General features: G+C 45.7%; 4 protein-coding genes across 4 annotated transcripts; 3 read left to right on the top strand and 1 right to left on the bottom strand.

The window, feature by feature from the left end:
- Nucleotides 1-1,040: 1,040 nt before the first annotated feature.
- F4822DRAFT_443072 (P-loop containing nucleoside triphosphate hydrolase protein) lies at nt 1,041-3,715 on the top strand (the record flags this gene model as incomplete). The annotated part of the gene is made up of 5 exons (XM_051463068.1): nt 1,041-1,099; nt 1,148-1,382; nt 1,445-2,127; nt 2,180-2,654; nt 2,707-3,715. 5 exons carry the CDS (start codon nt 1,041-1,043, stop codon nt 3,415-3,417), a joined length of 2,163 nt encoding a protein of 720 aa, XP_051315842.1. The 3' UTR covers nt 3,418-3,715.
- A 1,261-nt stretch (nt 3,716-4,976) lies between these two features.
- On the top strand, nt 4,977-6,568 carry F4822DRAFT_222892 (Lem3/Cdc50). The gene is made up of 3 exons (XM_051454026.1): nt 4,977-5,306; nt 5,361-6,132; nt 6,191-6,568. The coding sequence occupies exons 1-3, from the start codon at nt 5,103-5,105 to the stop codon at nt 6,472-6,474; spliced, it is 1,260 nt and encodes a 419-aa protein (XP_051315841.1). The 5' UTR covers nt 4,977-5,102; the 3' UTR covers nt 6,475-6,568.
- A 1,132-nt stretch (nt 6,569-7,700) lies between these two features.
- F4822DRAFT_428412 (uncharacterized protein) lies at nt 7,701-9,315 on the bottom strand (the record flags this gene model as incomplete). The annotated part of the gene is made up of 3 exons (XM_051460912.1): nt 7,701-7,991; nt 8,078-8,438; nt 8,498-9,315. 3 exons carry the CDS (start codon nt 9,313-9,315, stop codon nt 7,701-7,703), a joined length of 1,470 nt encoding a protein of 489 aa, XP_051315840.1.
- A 2,361-nt stretch (nt 9,316-11,676) lies between these two features.
- Nucleotides 11,677-13,500, top strand: F4822DRAFT_428411 (glycosyltransferase family 31 protein; the record flags this gene model as incomplete). Its single annotated transcript, XM_051460911.1, has 3 exons — nt 11,677-12,045; nt 12,134-12,808; nt 12,901-13,500. 3 exons carry the CDS (start codon nt 11,677-11,679, stop codon nt 13,498-13,500), a joined length of 1,644 nt encoding a protein of 547 aa, XP_051315839.1.
- Between the last annotated feature and the right edge of the window lie 951 nt (nt 13,501-14,451).

Here is a 14,451-nt window from a genome sequence, read left to right as displayed (position 1 = left end):
GTTTACGATTTAGCATACCCGACGCAGAAGTCAAACGTCATTAACGAAGCTATCGTGAGATGCCAATTGCAGCGTTACCTGGTTACTACGTCATGGCTTGGTTCGGATACGACGTTGCGAACTAGAACTACATCTCGAAATCTACAAAGTACGTAATCATGCACATACCCTTTCCCTAGGTACATGTAAATGCTGGCGATGATCTCGAACTATTCTTTTCAATTAGATGCTCAGCAGACCAGACACCTAACTTAGTAAATCGAGCAAACCATCAATCTGTTCGCAAGTTCGGAAGATCGTAGGCTAGGTCTGTCCTGGCCAATAGAAGGGCCGGGTGGCGTTGTCGAATTGCCTATTTGGTTCGCCCGCTTGTACCCGATCGGGTTGGGTCACATGGGGGTTATTGGCTAAGCTGACGTCACTTAGATCTTCGGATGTGAAGTTGAGGAGTTTGGCGAGTAATGTGAGGGGAGAAGGGGGGGTTTGGATGGGTTTAGATTCATAGATCTTAAATTGTTTAGGGGATTAGGTAAGTAAGACCATTTACTTCATACATGCCTTTGAGAGCCAGGAGATGGTAGTATCCACTTAAGGGGTTGAGGCGATTTGTGGGCATAGCACTAAGTACCTAGGTATGTGACCAATTCATTGAATGGAAATTAGAATTGACATTGAAATTCCAGGAACTGTTTGGACATCAATATAGAGATTTTAATCATTGGCCATGGAAATACCATAGTTGAGTAAACACGAGACGAGGAAGTGTCAAAGAATTTAGAGTGGCTGGAGGCAGTGGGGGTATATCTACTGTCGACTACGATATGTCACTTCAGAATGCCAATAGGAATAATAGATGCCTCAGGCTAGTGGTTGGGCATTAAGGGCAAAGCATAGTTTATGAGGAGTTAGCGAGGCTCTGCCTTCATCCTCGATTGCAACGACCTCGTTGTTTCTAGAGCTCTCATAACTGCTTTACTTTATCTCCCTTAATCCTTAATACGGAGCCGGATTTTCCGTCAAGTGGCAGCAAATGATTAAAAATGATAGCAGATATAGGTTTCTCGGAGGTGGCGACGGGTGGGGAAAGACCATCGCTGGAGTATGTTTGCGCGAATGCTTCGAAGACATTAGTTGCTGACAGGACTAGCATCGTGATAATCCACGGGTTGGGAGGCCATCCTAGAAGAACATGGCGTGACCGGAAAACCAAAGAATTCTGGCCTCGGGATCGCCTAGCCAAATCGTTCTCTCGTGCAAGAATCCTGGTGTACGGCTACGACAGCAAGATCTCCAAATTTGTCGCTGGAGCAGCAAACCAGAATTCATTCTTGGACCACGCGCAGAATTTACTGTTTGATCTAACAGTAGTTAGAAAGGGGGATGTAAATCCGCTCTTTATTTTGCTCCAGGTGTCAAATAATAAGTATATATGCTGATTCTACAGCTTACGAGGCCTTTACTGTTCATCTGTCATAGCCTAGGTGGTATCATAGCCAAAGATATCCATCGAAGGTGCGAGCCTGGGAGAGGGGGCTTAGAGAAAGAACAAGGAGAGAGCATTTCCAAGTCAACCATTGGTATCATTTTCATGGGCACGCCCCACCGAGGTGGGAGCTACGGGCCACTAGGCAAAGCTACAGAGCGAATCGTAAGGTATTTCGGTTTCGATACTAACAGCTCAATCCTCCATGACTTGGTCGGCAACGGAACATCTTTACAAATAATCCAAGAAGAGTTCCTCATGATACTTGAGAGACGTTCATCAACCCTGCCGGTCTATTCATTCCAAGAAGAGAATGGGTTGGCTGGAGTAAGGGGGCTCAATGGCAAAGTTGTCAACGATATCTCATCAAAGTTGGGTTACCGCTATGAAATTGTAGCCAAACTGCCTGGTAATCATAAAAGAATAGCCCGACCGGATAAAGCGCCGGGTGATTGGATTGCGTATAATCGGCTTGCACATGCTGTCGCCTCATGCGCCAGAGGCAGTGAGCGCCCAGTTTTACAACTACCTTATGGGCGTGATTCTAACTTCATCGGACGAGAAAGCGAGCTTGAAGAGATCCGTGGTTTCATTCTTACAGATAAATTCTTCGAGTGTGCTATCGTTGGCCTAGGAGGGATCGGGTAAGGGCCTATATATCGTTTCTAATGGCACTTCAAGCTGACTAGAGAGTAGAAAAACTCAAGTTACCATCGAGTTTGCGCATCGCCTCTGGGGAACAGAGAAATCTATATCAGGAAAACAAAGGCATTCTATATTTTGGTTATGCGCTAGTGATGCTCGCAGTCTAAAGCAGGACCTGACCCGTCTCGCGCATATTCTCGGTTTCGCGGACGAAGACGATTATCTGTCAGTCATACATGGCTGGTTCGGCGGAGAACAAAGTGGAAAGTGGCTCCTTATTGTCGACAGCGCCGATTATGAAGATATATTCTTTAAATATCAAGCCTTATCTCGTAACCAAGGGAAAAGACAGAGGTTTTGTGAATTTCTCCCACAAAAACGGGGCTGTGGCATCCTATACACTTCCGGAAATCAGAGATTGATTCACAATTTAATGAGAAGAAGCAGTCGCCAAGAGTTTATAACGATTAATCCAATGAAAACCGAGGAATCCATCGAATTCGTTGAAAAAAGATTGGACAAAATAGTTGGTCGCGAATTTATTCGTTCTACTAGGAGCGAGATTGAAAAATTAGTAGACTCTCGACGGGTTTCCTTTGGCCCTTGTTCAAGCCACAGAAATGATAAGGGTGTGCCATGACACGGCTAGAGACCCAAAGGTGTATCTAGAACTCTGGAATGGAACCAAACAAGATCAGAAAAACTTTGACTTGCCAAATGCAATATTTCACTCTTGTGCGCTTGCTATTGAGCAGCTTAGGAAGCAGGATGAAGACAAAAGTGGGATACATTTACGTATACTATCTCTCATCAGTCTACTAGACAGAAATAGTATACCAGAATGGCTTCTGGAACACTATCTACATGTGCCCCAACCCCAACGAGCTCAATCTCTCGGCACTTTACAGTCCTTTTCGTTTACCCACCTTCATCAGGGTACCGACAGCCAAGGCCAGGAATGGCGAATGCACCGACTAGTAAAGATGGCGATCCATGCTTATACTGGTCAGTGTTGCATGGAGAAGACCCTTATAGATGGCTTAGGCTTGCTCGTGAATGCATTCTTCCAAGGCATCTATCGGATTATTGACGAAGCCTTTCGATATCAAAGAAATTTAGAGTTCACCACACATGCGCAAAGCATGCTCTACTTTCTTGACAGTATAGGGGGGTCCATCCACCACGAAAATATCGATTTAAAACGTATTCATATAATGAAGCAAACTATAGAAGACTTGCAAGCCGATCCGAAAGCAAGCTCCCAGGCGACGATACCCAGAAAGAGGTGAAACTAAACGTTCGATGCGCGTTCAAGAGAGTCTTGAAGGGCGATATTGACTCGTTTGAGGTGTCTTATATTTATTGGGACTTGCAGTATTTGAGGGGGAAGTTGTTATGTCATATAGGTACGTCGCCACTATGGAGCGATCCAATATACACATTTAGTACGTTAGGCTTGGATAATTGGGAATGGCAGAGGAAAACTGATATTATTAACTTGGCGGTCAATCAAAATTCTTCGTACTATCTGACGCCTTGACATTGTCAATTAGTCTGCAACATTCGCAAGGATACAGTGGTTACCTAGGTAGTGAATGCGGAAAACGACATGGAGATACACTTACCTTGACTACCTAGGTAGCTGTCGTTGAGGGAGGCCTTAGCTCTGGGGAGATTACATCAAATACCTAGGTACAGACTGCACCTTCCCAGGCAACCTTCGCGTAGCGACGCGTATTCGGGTGAGTCTAGCATTGCCGTGTGGAAGAACCAATCCTAGGGCAAAACATATAGGTAATAATAAACCAGTGGCTTTTAACAAATCATGGAGTCTGAAGTCTGTGGTGGTCTAGTGGTAAAGAGCGACTGCTAACATGCATACAGAACTTACCGACTGTGTAGGGTCCCGGGGCTACACATCGAGGTCAGTGATTCAAAAACGTACAAGACTTTGGAAAAAAAAGATAGCGAAACAAAATCTTATGCTAAAGGAAAAAAGAGACACACTGACTACAGAATATGAAGAAATGAGAAATTAAAAGACGACCGAGCAGCAAAATGGCGGCGTAGAAAAAAAACAAGGAAAATGACCAAAAAAAATGGTAAGTACAACATTCCCTAACATCAACACCACAGACTTCAGAACCAACTTTTTTTTTTTAATTAATTAAAAAAATAATTTTTTTCTTCGGATTATTCTTTCTACATTTCAATTAACTCTGGTTGATCATTCTACAAAAACCCCGTGCAATTATTCCTATCCCCTTGCAATTCACGATCTTGAATTCCATTGGATATCTCCTATGCTTTATAAAAGGGGTAGTCACAGATGTTAAGACATTACTGGGATTGGTACCTGAATATTTGTAGTAAATTCATTTCAACCGATAACTATCAACCAGGAACCCATCTTAATGTTCGAATTTTCTATTCACAATTTACTAAAGGGGTTTTGTAGAGCATTTCAGAATGTTGCTGTCGATGTAAGTAATCACGTGATGAAGCTATAAATAGTATAGTAGTACAAGGGAAGTTCTGTCTCCTTTGGGTGGAGCTTTATTATGTAATGATGCAGCGTGGCGGAGCATTAGGGAGTTTTGTATTTGGCCGCGTTTCCTCTTGGCCAAGCCACGAATTTGTACGAAGAACATCAACTTTCATATTTGCGACAACCATCTATTCGTCCCAATCTCTGGGAGATTACCTTGCTATTGAGAACTAGCAATTACGGTAATCGCATTTGTACTCTTGATTTTATAAAGGGAACATCTATGTGTTGTTGAGGGTTCGACGCGCGATAATCAATCGCCAGCGTCAGCGGCTTCCGACTACCCCGAGTTCCCGTCGAACGATCCATATCGACTTTCGACCTTCGGATTTCGGAATACGATTTTCTTATCTCTCTAGGCCTACCTAGACTCTTACGTTTCACATCACATTAATACCCTCGAGAACCCGAAACTAGATCTACAAGATGGATGACACTTCACCCCCCGAGAGCATCGATAACACCAAGGAGAAGAAGAAGAGCAGAAGACCAGCCAACACAGCATTTCGTCAACAACGTCTAAAAGCATGGCAACCAATCCTCACGCCAAAGACAGTCATTCCCCTCTTCTTCGTAATAGGTGTCATATGTGCGCCTATCGGTGGATTGTTAATTTATGCTAGTTCTACAGTATGGGACGACTCTGATTGACATTCGAATCACTGCTGACAGCTTGTGTTACAGGTAAAAGAATTGCGCATAGATTATACGAATTGCTTCCGCGATGCACCTACCGATTCCCCCGCGCTGATGGACGATAGTCTAGTATTCCCGTCTTTCAAAGATAACAATACTATCAATGCCAGATGGCAACGTCAATTCCCAGTTAATAACACATACGGCACTGTTACTGTCCAGAACCTCACAAGGTGCACTCTCACCTTCGATATACCCGAAATCATGAACCCACCGGTTCTTCTATACTACCGTCTCGAGAACTTCTACCAGAATCATCGTCGTTACGTTTCATCCTTCTTTGACAGGCAGCTGGCGGGTGAGGATGTTACTGTTTCGGATGTTGTTGGTTCTTCCTGTGCGCCACTAGCCCAGCCCGACCACGTACCCGATAAAGTCTACTACCCTTGTGGTCTAATCGCAAACTCGATCTTCAACGATACTCTGGGCAACCCTGTGCTCCTTAACGTGCCAGGCAAGAGAGACGATGGAAACCAGACATACGAAATGAAGAACACCTCCATTTCATGGGAGTCGGACAAGGCTTTGTACAAGCCGCGAGAGAACACAAACTTCGACAACATTCTCCCACCTCCCAACTGGCAAATCCGGTATCCTAACGGTACCTTTACTACGGATATGCCCCCACCGAATCTACACGAGGACGAGCACTTTATCGTCTGGATGCGAACAGCGGGTCTACCGACTTTCAGCAAGTTGTATGGTCGAAACGATACCAGCCCCATGGTAATCGGTACCTACACCATGGACATCCTCGACAGTAAGTCACCCCACCTAGCTAACATTTCACCTATCACATACGCTAACATGTCACACAGACTTCCGCACAGACCAATACCAGGGCAAGAAGAGCATCGTCATTACCACGCTCTCTGTCATGGGCGGCAAGAACAACTTCCTCGGCATCTTATGGCTAGTCGTCGGTGGTTTCTGTATTGCTCTTGCACTTGTCTTCCTTATTACAAACCTGATCAAGCCCCGTAAATTGGGCGACCACACGTATCTGTCTTGGAATAACGCACCTTCGTCGGCGGCAGTTAAGGGCAAAGGTAAAGCGCCTTCTGGCCCGGCTATCGGCATGGCGACTGGTCGCGATCTGTAGGGCTTGGATCCGCGTGGTGCTAGGCCGGTGAGGATGATGGCGAGGCAGACCGGTGATGGTGATAGGAATGTGGGGGCAGGAGCGAGAGAGCCGCCTAGAGAGATGAGAGATTTTTCGGCTGAGCCGAGGGAGAGTCCACGGGAGCGCGTAGTTGGTGAAGAAGAAAAATGTGAAGGAGACAAACCTGCTACTTCGCCAGAAAGTCCTGAACTGCGGTACCAGCGATACCGTGGCTACGGGATGACTGGTGAGTCTTCGTCTTCACGGGGAGTGGTGGGTACTCTTCCTGCAAACTAAATGGAGTGGAGATGGAGTGAAAGCAAAGAAAGTAAGAAAGAAAATACGACATATTTTCTCGGAAGAGAATCGTGATGAGCAGCATGATACGGGGTTATTATTGATATTTTCCTTTTCTGTTTCTCCTTATGCAACCACTCGGAGGAGGCATCATGGAAGAAGGAGAGGGAGAGAGAGCTTGCTTGCTTTGCGTGTATGAGTAGGGGATAGTTAGCACTGCTACTGTTTTGGTACTACTACTACTACTCCCGAACGACAATTGGTAGTAGCTACGCTTATAGCAGCATTGATTGATGGCAGACAGGCAGGCGGGTAGATAATCTGTCTAGGGTCTATGGCGTTTAGGTTTATTTAGGTTGCCTTTCCTTTTTACTCGATTTTGACTCTTGGTGTTGGTTTTGTTAATTGGATGAATCAGCTTTTACTTGAAGTTGTGACGTTCGTCTTGATTACCTGGTGATTTTACGTTGAATTGCAATCTGAGGATCGTAACATTGAGGTTAAAATGTCTGCAATAAACAGTATTTTTATCTCTAGCAGCGAAGGGAACTCAACTGGCAAATACCGAAACATAAACAAAATGCCGCGCATTCATTTCAACTAAAGACCAGTGGGTACTATTTCACTCCTTAAGCTTCATGATTTTCCCTGCCTGTCCTTTCCCCAAATCCCATCTCCTGCCACCTCTTATGATTTGATACAGCTCTTTGGGCGTGTTTGCCCTTGTGATGCTCCTTTTTGAGAGCAGATTTTCTGTTTTACATAGTAATATACATATCTCTGGTTGATCTCTTAGCGATTGATCCGTTGATGATATCCCGAAGCAAAGTAATAGCTGGAAAATCTAACCGTGGGTTGTCACCCCTTAGTTCTTAGCCTGTCCACATGCTCCTTTCAACCACATCGTCGTTTTTAGGGTGGATTATGGGTTAGGATTCGACCTTCGTCTTCTTAGCATCTTCATCTCCCGGAGCCGGGTCCTCAGCCTTTCGCTTTCCATTCGTCTCCTTAGACGCCTGTTCAGCTTCTGGCTTTGGCTCGTCCTTGGCCTTCTTGCGCACAAGGCCAGACACATCCTTGGCCTTCTTCTTGGCTTCCTCGATCCTCGCATCCTTATTTGGGGCCGATTCACCGAGCGCTGCGCCTAGAATACCTAACATGGCGTCGTCTTCTGCGAGAACTGAGTTCACATCCATAGGGGGTTTCTTCAGTTCCACGAGCTTTGGGAGGTTAGCTTCAATTCGTATCGTTTATTTGTTTCTCACGTCGCGAAAACAGGGAGAAGACGGGGAAGTGAAAAACTCACCCGTTGCTCCATGTCCGCGATCAACTCCTTGACTTCGGCAATCTGCTTCCTCGTAAGGTCGTTATCCTCGGGCGCGTGTAGCATCGCGAGATCGACTTCCTTGGCCTCGAGCTTGAGTTTTGTGCTGTCGATCGCTTTCTCCAATTCGACGGCGGCTTCTTTTCGTAGGTTCTCGTCTACAGGTTTCGGTCCTGCGCCAGCTGCTTCTTCAGAGCCATCTTCGGCTGAGGTGGTGACAGACGCGAATTCGAGCGCTAATGATAGCTTGAAGTGCGCTTCAGCGATGATTTCGGAGTCCTTAGGGTAGAGTCCCTCCTTGTACTTCAGTGAGGCGCGGCAATCATTAATTGCAAGAGGATACCTATTTTACTGTTAGCTTTCTTGGATAGACGATCTAAATAAGCCAGAAAGCCATCATACTTCTCGTTCTCTAGGGAAATTTCAGCTAGAAGATCATGTGTGTCGGCAAGTCGCTCCTTGATGTGCTTGATAGCGGGACTATCCTCTTCAGCCTTCTCCTTGCCCTTTCCATCTGAAGTGTCTTGGTCGTCCTGTTCTAGCGACTTCTCGAAGAGTAATCGCGCTAGATCGAGAATCTCGAATGCGACTGCAAGATCATCATCCTCTTCATCTTCGCCTTCACCTTCTTCGGCCTCTTCTTCCTCGTCCGAATCTTCAAAGTTCTCGTCGCCCGTGAATTGGAAGAGCGGCTTCTTAGCATCAGTAGCCTTCTCACTACCAGCTGCGTCATTTGCGACAATAGCTACTCCTTCCTCAGCGACCTTCTCAGCCTCGGTCTTCTCGTCCTCTTCGGGAATCGCATTAATAGTTGAGGACTCAGCTTGCAACTTCTTCGTTTTCGGCTTCTTCTCAGCGGCGCCGTTGGATTTCTTATCTCCACCCGGCTTGCCGCCTAGAACGTCGCTTTTGCTTTGTCCGACCTTGAAAAGGCTGCGACCGTAGAGGAATAGGATGTCGGCGTTTTCCGGGGCCATCTCGCCATTGATCTCAGCTTGCATCTCAGTAGCTTGAGAGAACACTTCGGCAGCTTCCTCATATTTCTTTTGAGCGTAGAGCGCATTCGCTTTTGCGGTTAGGTCGGCAAGAGACACATGTAGGGACTTTTCGCGTTCTTCAGGATCCATGGGTGGCCATGATTGAGGTGTTGCTGCCGCTGATGCGACCGCAGAGGGAACAGCGGAGAGAGTCGGAGTATCAGTTGGATTTGGTTCCGCCATCGTGATAGATATTTGATCGCGTTGTTGCAAGGATGATGTTTTGGTAGGTTTAGATTGAATTGGTGGTAGTGTAAGTGTCAAAGGTTAATGAAATGGGTTACAAGCAAGGTCAAACGCAATTGTTGGTTGTTTTAATTTAGTCTAATAGGATCGCGACTGCAAAAGAAGAAGATTGGATGCTCTTGCCGAAAGATTCCTATGGTGTGAAAGGTGAGGCTAGGTGTGGTGTGGTGTGGTGAAAATGCGGGCAATAGCGAGTGACGCGATTACCGTATGCCGACCTGCCCATGAAGATGGCGACTGGCGATTAATGCGCGTCGAAAGTTATGGAGCTTCAAGAAGCTTGGGCCACCACAGCTCTGATATCATAATTCACGTGGTGATAAGATTGAGTATTGTTACGTAAATCATTAAGTAAGCTCCGTCTGGGTTAGGTAAGCAAAAGGTTTATTGTGCCACTTATTAAGATTCTGTCAATTTAACCTACAAACGCGAGTTAATGTTCCCGGCTGAATTCCTTTCATATGTTGTTGCTTAATACTTCGATCTCAAGCTATATTCACTTAATGGCATTGTAAGACTCAAAACTTCAGTACACCTTTACTCGAGCGAAGCCATCGAGTATACCAGTTTGTTCTTGTCAATGTCATGTTATTCTACTCAGGTTTTCTATCAATTATACCCCTTAAATCATCCCCATTCTTTTTGCTTACGGGCTTCGTATTCATCCTGGGCTGCCAATGGAAACCATATTGTTCCAATGTCAAACCTTAAGGCTGAGCTCAGTTTATTGTCGCATTGATAATTTCAATACGACGTTGTATGCTTGGCAGCTTATGACGTGCAGGGCTGTTATACCCCTGAGAGCTGAGACGCTTGGGCCTTTGGCCGTTCATCCGATGAAAAGATGAAAGATGAAAGATGAAATCTAAAAGAACAGACCAACGGGTATTTCCTCTTGTCAACTAGAAGATGTCATCCCAACTTTATATCACTTTATGATCAAGCGTAGTATTCATCAGATTGATAGTAGCATGTCTGCCTGGGTGTGTGAGCCAAAAATAAAACCGCTGTTGGTGATCACTGTCGATCTTGAACCATTTGTCGACCGTTATTCAATATTTTGAAACGCCATCCCATCCCGTGAAGTGGATGGTAGATGGTGGGGGAAATGTTTGCTGTAGGCTAACCGCCAATTAATAACTGCAAGTCCAGGAATCATTCAAACCAATGATTATGGCATACGCGAAGGCGTGACGTATACCTTACGTGGTACCTTTTTGTTTTACACAAACACCTATCCTTCAATGTTATTTTTGAGGGAGTTTCGATTAAAATATTAAGAATGAAAAGATGTAAATGAATAAGAGGTTACGAGGTATTCATATGTGAGACATAATTCTACATTAAAACATAAACGTTTGGATTCATACGGTACTCATCTCTTAGAATGGTAGCACAACTTTAGACCCAACATTAGGTCGCCGACCCGTCTTATCCACTCCGTTCAATTAACTCCGGGGATACTTGGGATTAAAATACAAAGACAGGTTTTCTAATGTACATACATGCACGCGCTAACCTACATAGGCACTTACATATGTACGTTTAAAGTATTTACGTCCAACACTACCTTATTAACATACATGTGTAAGCAACAGTAGTACATCGTAAAAGAAACGTCTGAAGTCTATTTCCCCTCGCTTATCATATACGTACATGATCTATGTAGTTCCTCATACGACGAGAAAGACGCTAGAAGGGATTATAGTAGAGAAGCTAAACCAGGTCAGGCATTTCCCAGCCGCAAACACTCCACAATCAGCACCCATTTAACGGATCTGGACCGGGAGGCCCGTCCTTTTCCAGTTCCTCGTACATGGTACCCCCTGTCTGATCTTTTCGTGATATGCTGCTGTGCCTGCAACTTCTGCACGGGGGGCTGCGGGACAGTCTATGAATTGTAGGTAGGCGCAAGCCTTCTTTTCCACTGTACTTTTTTTTTCTTACTTAGGGTAAGAGGTAGGATAGATACAGACCTACTGTTTTTCTTCCTCTTCTTGAACTCATATTTCTTTCTCTCTTTTTCATCCTCTGTTTTTTTTGTTTGGTGGTCATGGTATTTTTGCGATCGAATCTTACCCAACTATTCTGTTTGGGCTCAATTTGAACAAACCCCATTTTGTTCCTCGTCACACACGTAGTACTTACGTGTACCACAGCCTTTGCTCTTGTTAACCGCAAACTGCCGACCTGCTTGAACAGAGCCGACCCGTCGATGTGTTTTTTTAACCGACTCCTTTCTTCTCTTTATCCTTAATGCTGCTCATATTAAAATAATTAAGGACCCCCGCCATCACCATGATCGCGCCACCCATCTCCCGCCGACATCGAGTCCTTGGCATTATTGCCGTTTTCGCCTTAATCGTAACCTATATTCAATTCCGACCGCGATGGAAGGAAGCGCCATTCGAATATGCTCGCGATTACTACCAAAGCGTGTCGAGTTACTTCGGCAGCCCGGTATATAACAACACATTATATGCCGAAGGAAACGAAGGAATGGTCAACCAATACTACAACTCCTCAAATCCCTGCGCCAACTTTCCTAACACCGATGGCGTCCTCTTAGTTATGAAGACGGGCGCAACCGAAGCTTTCGACAGAATACCTACCCACCTCTTAACCACAATGAGCTGTCTTCCTGACTTCCTCATGTTCTCTGATATGGTGCGACCCCTTTTCTCGAGATTGGAGCTAGGCTTTATTTCTAGCGTCAGTCTATCGAAATCTAGGTGGAAAACTAACAACAGTCTAGGAGCAACAAATCGGAGCCTACCACATCTACGACGCTCTGGCCGAGTTCGAGGAATCCGCAAAGGCCCACAATGACGACTTTGACCTATACCGCGACCAGAAGGAATGTCCCGTATCGCAAAAATCGTGCGTCGACGCGAAGAGGGACGGACAAAAAGCGTGGAACCTGGACAAGTACAAGTTTCTCCCAATTATGGAGCAAACTTGGAAGATGCGCCCGGGCCGCGATTGGTACATCTTCGCCGAAGCCGATACCTACGTTTTCTGGGCCAATATTATACACTGGTTAAAGAAAGAATCCCGCCTAAATCCCCGGGAGAAGCTTTACCTTGGCAGCCGAAGCTTTATTGGAGGAACCCCATTCGGCCATGGTGGTTCTGGATATATCATTAGCGGCACATTGTTGAAACATCTGATTGAATACCATCCGGGCGTCGTCAAGCAGTATAACGTTAAAGGCGCTCACGAATGCTGTGGAGACCTTATGTTGGCCCAAGCCTTGGATGAGTATGAAAGTGTCAAGCTTCAACAGGTGTGGCCCATGATTAATGGGGAGAAGCCGAGTACGCTGCCGTATGGACCCGGTCATTGGTGTGAGCCGATCCTTACAATGCACCATATGAATGCCGAAGAGATCAGCAGTGTATGGCAATTCGAGCAAACCCGGAAGAGCGATGTGAGTAGATATTTTCCTAATTCTGATCATCATTATCGCCGTTTAACTTCATACGCCAACCTAATTCGAACACGCTACTGACCTTGGAGCAGAAAACACTCCTAATCAAGGACCTGTATGAAGGCCTAATCCGGCCGAAAATGCAGGTATTGCGGCAAAACTGGGATAACCTGTCGGATGACGTTTGCTATCTCAACCCAGATCCAGCAGCCCTAGAACGTGCCGACGGACATCTCCGCGACAGAAAAAAGAACGAAGACGAGTTGAACGAAGTTGAGAAAGAGGCATGGAAATCATGGGAGAATTGTGCAAAGGTCTGCGAATATCAAGAAATCCCTGATGAAGACGAATACGACCTACACGGATTTTCGGCACGCAAAGAGGGGGACTCCGGCTCTGCTAATGACACAGAGCTTGCTGAAGATACCTCACCTAGCGATGCTGCCGCTCGAGAGGCGTGGAAGAAGGCCCTGAACGAGAAGAAGCGTAATCGATCGTGTTTCCAATACCGATGGCACGACGAGGTATGCTGTACCTCCAAGAGCTTCAAGCTAGGCGCACCTAAGACGGCACCTGACGATGGTAGCTCCGAGACCAAATGGATGAGTGGTTGGTACCTAAAGGGTATCAACGATTGGATCGATGCGATGGGCGAGTGTACGAAACCAGCATGGAAGACACCCGATCCTTGATCTTTCGACTTGGAAAATGAAATCGAACCATATATAAGGGGATCATAAGTGAATAGGGTATAGCATCGAAAAGCAGCTCACCAACAATATCACGAAATCAATAGAAGGGAATCTCGACAATCGCAAAAAGGCAAAAAAGGTTAGATGAGATCTTCATACCAGCGTTTGACGATCGAGGATTGAGCTTGTACATATGTATCAATACCTAACACGCAGCAGACGATATGTCATCGCGGTCAGGATTCGGCGAGGTTACTTAAGGTATCATTCATAACAAAGGCGTTCCGGTATTTATTCTCACAGGTGGGATTGAAAGGGGCCACGGTAAGGCAAGGTCAAGGCAATATACAAGGTTCGCGAAGTAGTGGCTTAGGATTGACGGTTGAACGGACGGCACATGATTGCGAGCGCTCTCACTTGGGCTTGGCTAGGGGGGTAGCAGGTTGCTTATGAATAAGGGATATTTACGTCGCTTTGAATCAATCAACCATATTTGGAATGAAATGGCTTCAAATTCGTCCTCAGACGTGATCGTAGGTGGTTGAAGTCAAGTTCGCACAGACAACCCACTCCCCACAGTTATACCATCTAATTATTAAGAGGGAAGTACAATTAAAGTTCTTACAAACGGCTTTTTTGACTTATCTATTTAACCTAGATTCATATCTACCGATCCATGCCTACCTGACCACGATCCCTATCTTGGATCCCAGATACCAATGGATAGATCCGATCAGGGCTCCATTGAGCACCCCCACGGTAACAGTGAATACTCTCGTCGGCACCTGGCAATATAAATATTTCCTCTTTGGGGTATTTTGGGCGCATTTGGTTGGGTCGGCTGAATTGCCGTGGTGTCGCTTTGGATGGTTTGGGTCTGTTGTTGCGACGTCTTGGCGGGGTATCCTGGACCGGCGCATGGTATTTAGGGGGTGGTTCTGGGGAGGTGAT

The sequence above is a fragment of the Hypoxylon trugodes genome (assembly GCF_022578975.1).
Source record: "Hypoxylon trugodes strain CBS 135444 unplaced genomic scaffold F4822scaffold_4, whole genome shotgun sequence".
Classification (NCBI taxonomy): domain Eukaryota; kingdom Fungi; phylum Ascomycota; class Sordariomycetes; order Xylariales; family Hypoxylaceae; genus Hypoxylon; species Hypoxylon trugodes.
This window is presented reverse-complemented; position numbering and strand designations above follow the sequence as displayed.

Bases quoted from the DNA above. Each gene is read 5' to 3' on its own strand.
- F4822DRAFT_222892 (XM_051454026.1), top strand. From the start codon at position 5,103: ATGGATGACACTTCACCCCCCGAGAGCATCGATAACACCAAGGAGAAG. The intron at 5,307-5,360 runs GTATGGGACGAC...CTTGTGTTACAG, and splicing joins TAATTTATGCTAGTTCTACA to GTAAAAGAATTGCGCATAGA. The intron at 6,133-6,190 runs GTAAGTCACCCC...CATGTCACACAG, and splicing joins CACCATGGACATCCTCGACA to ACTTCCGCACAGACCAATAC.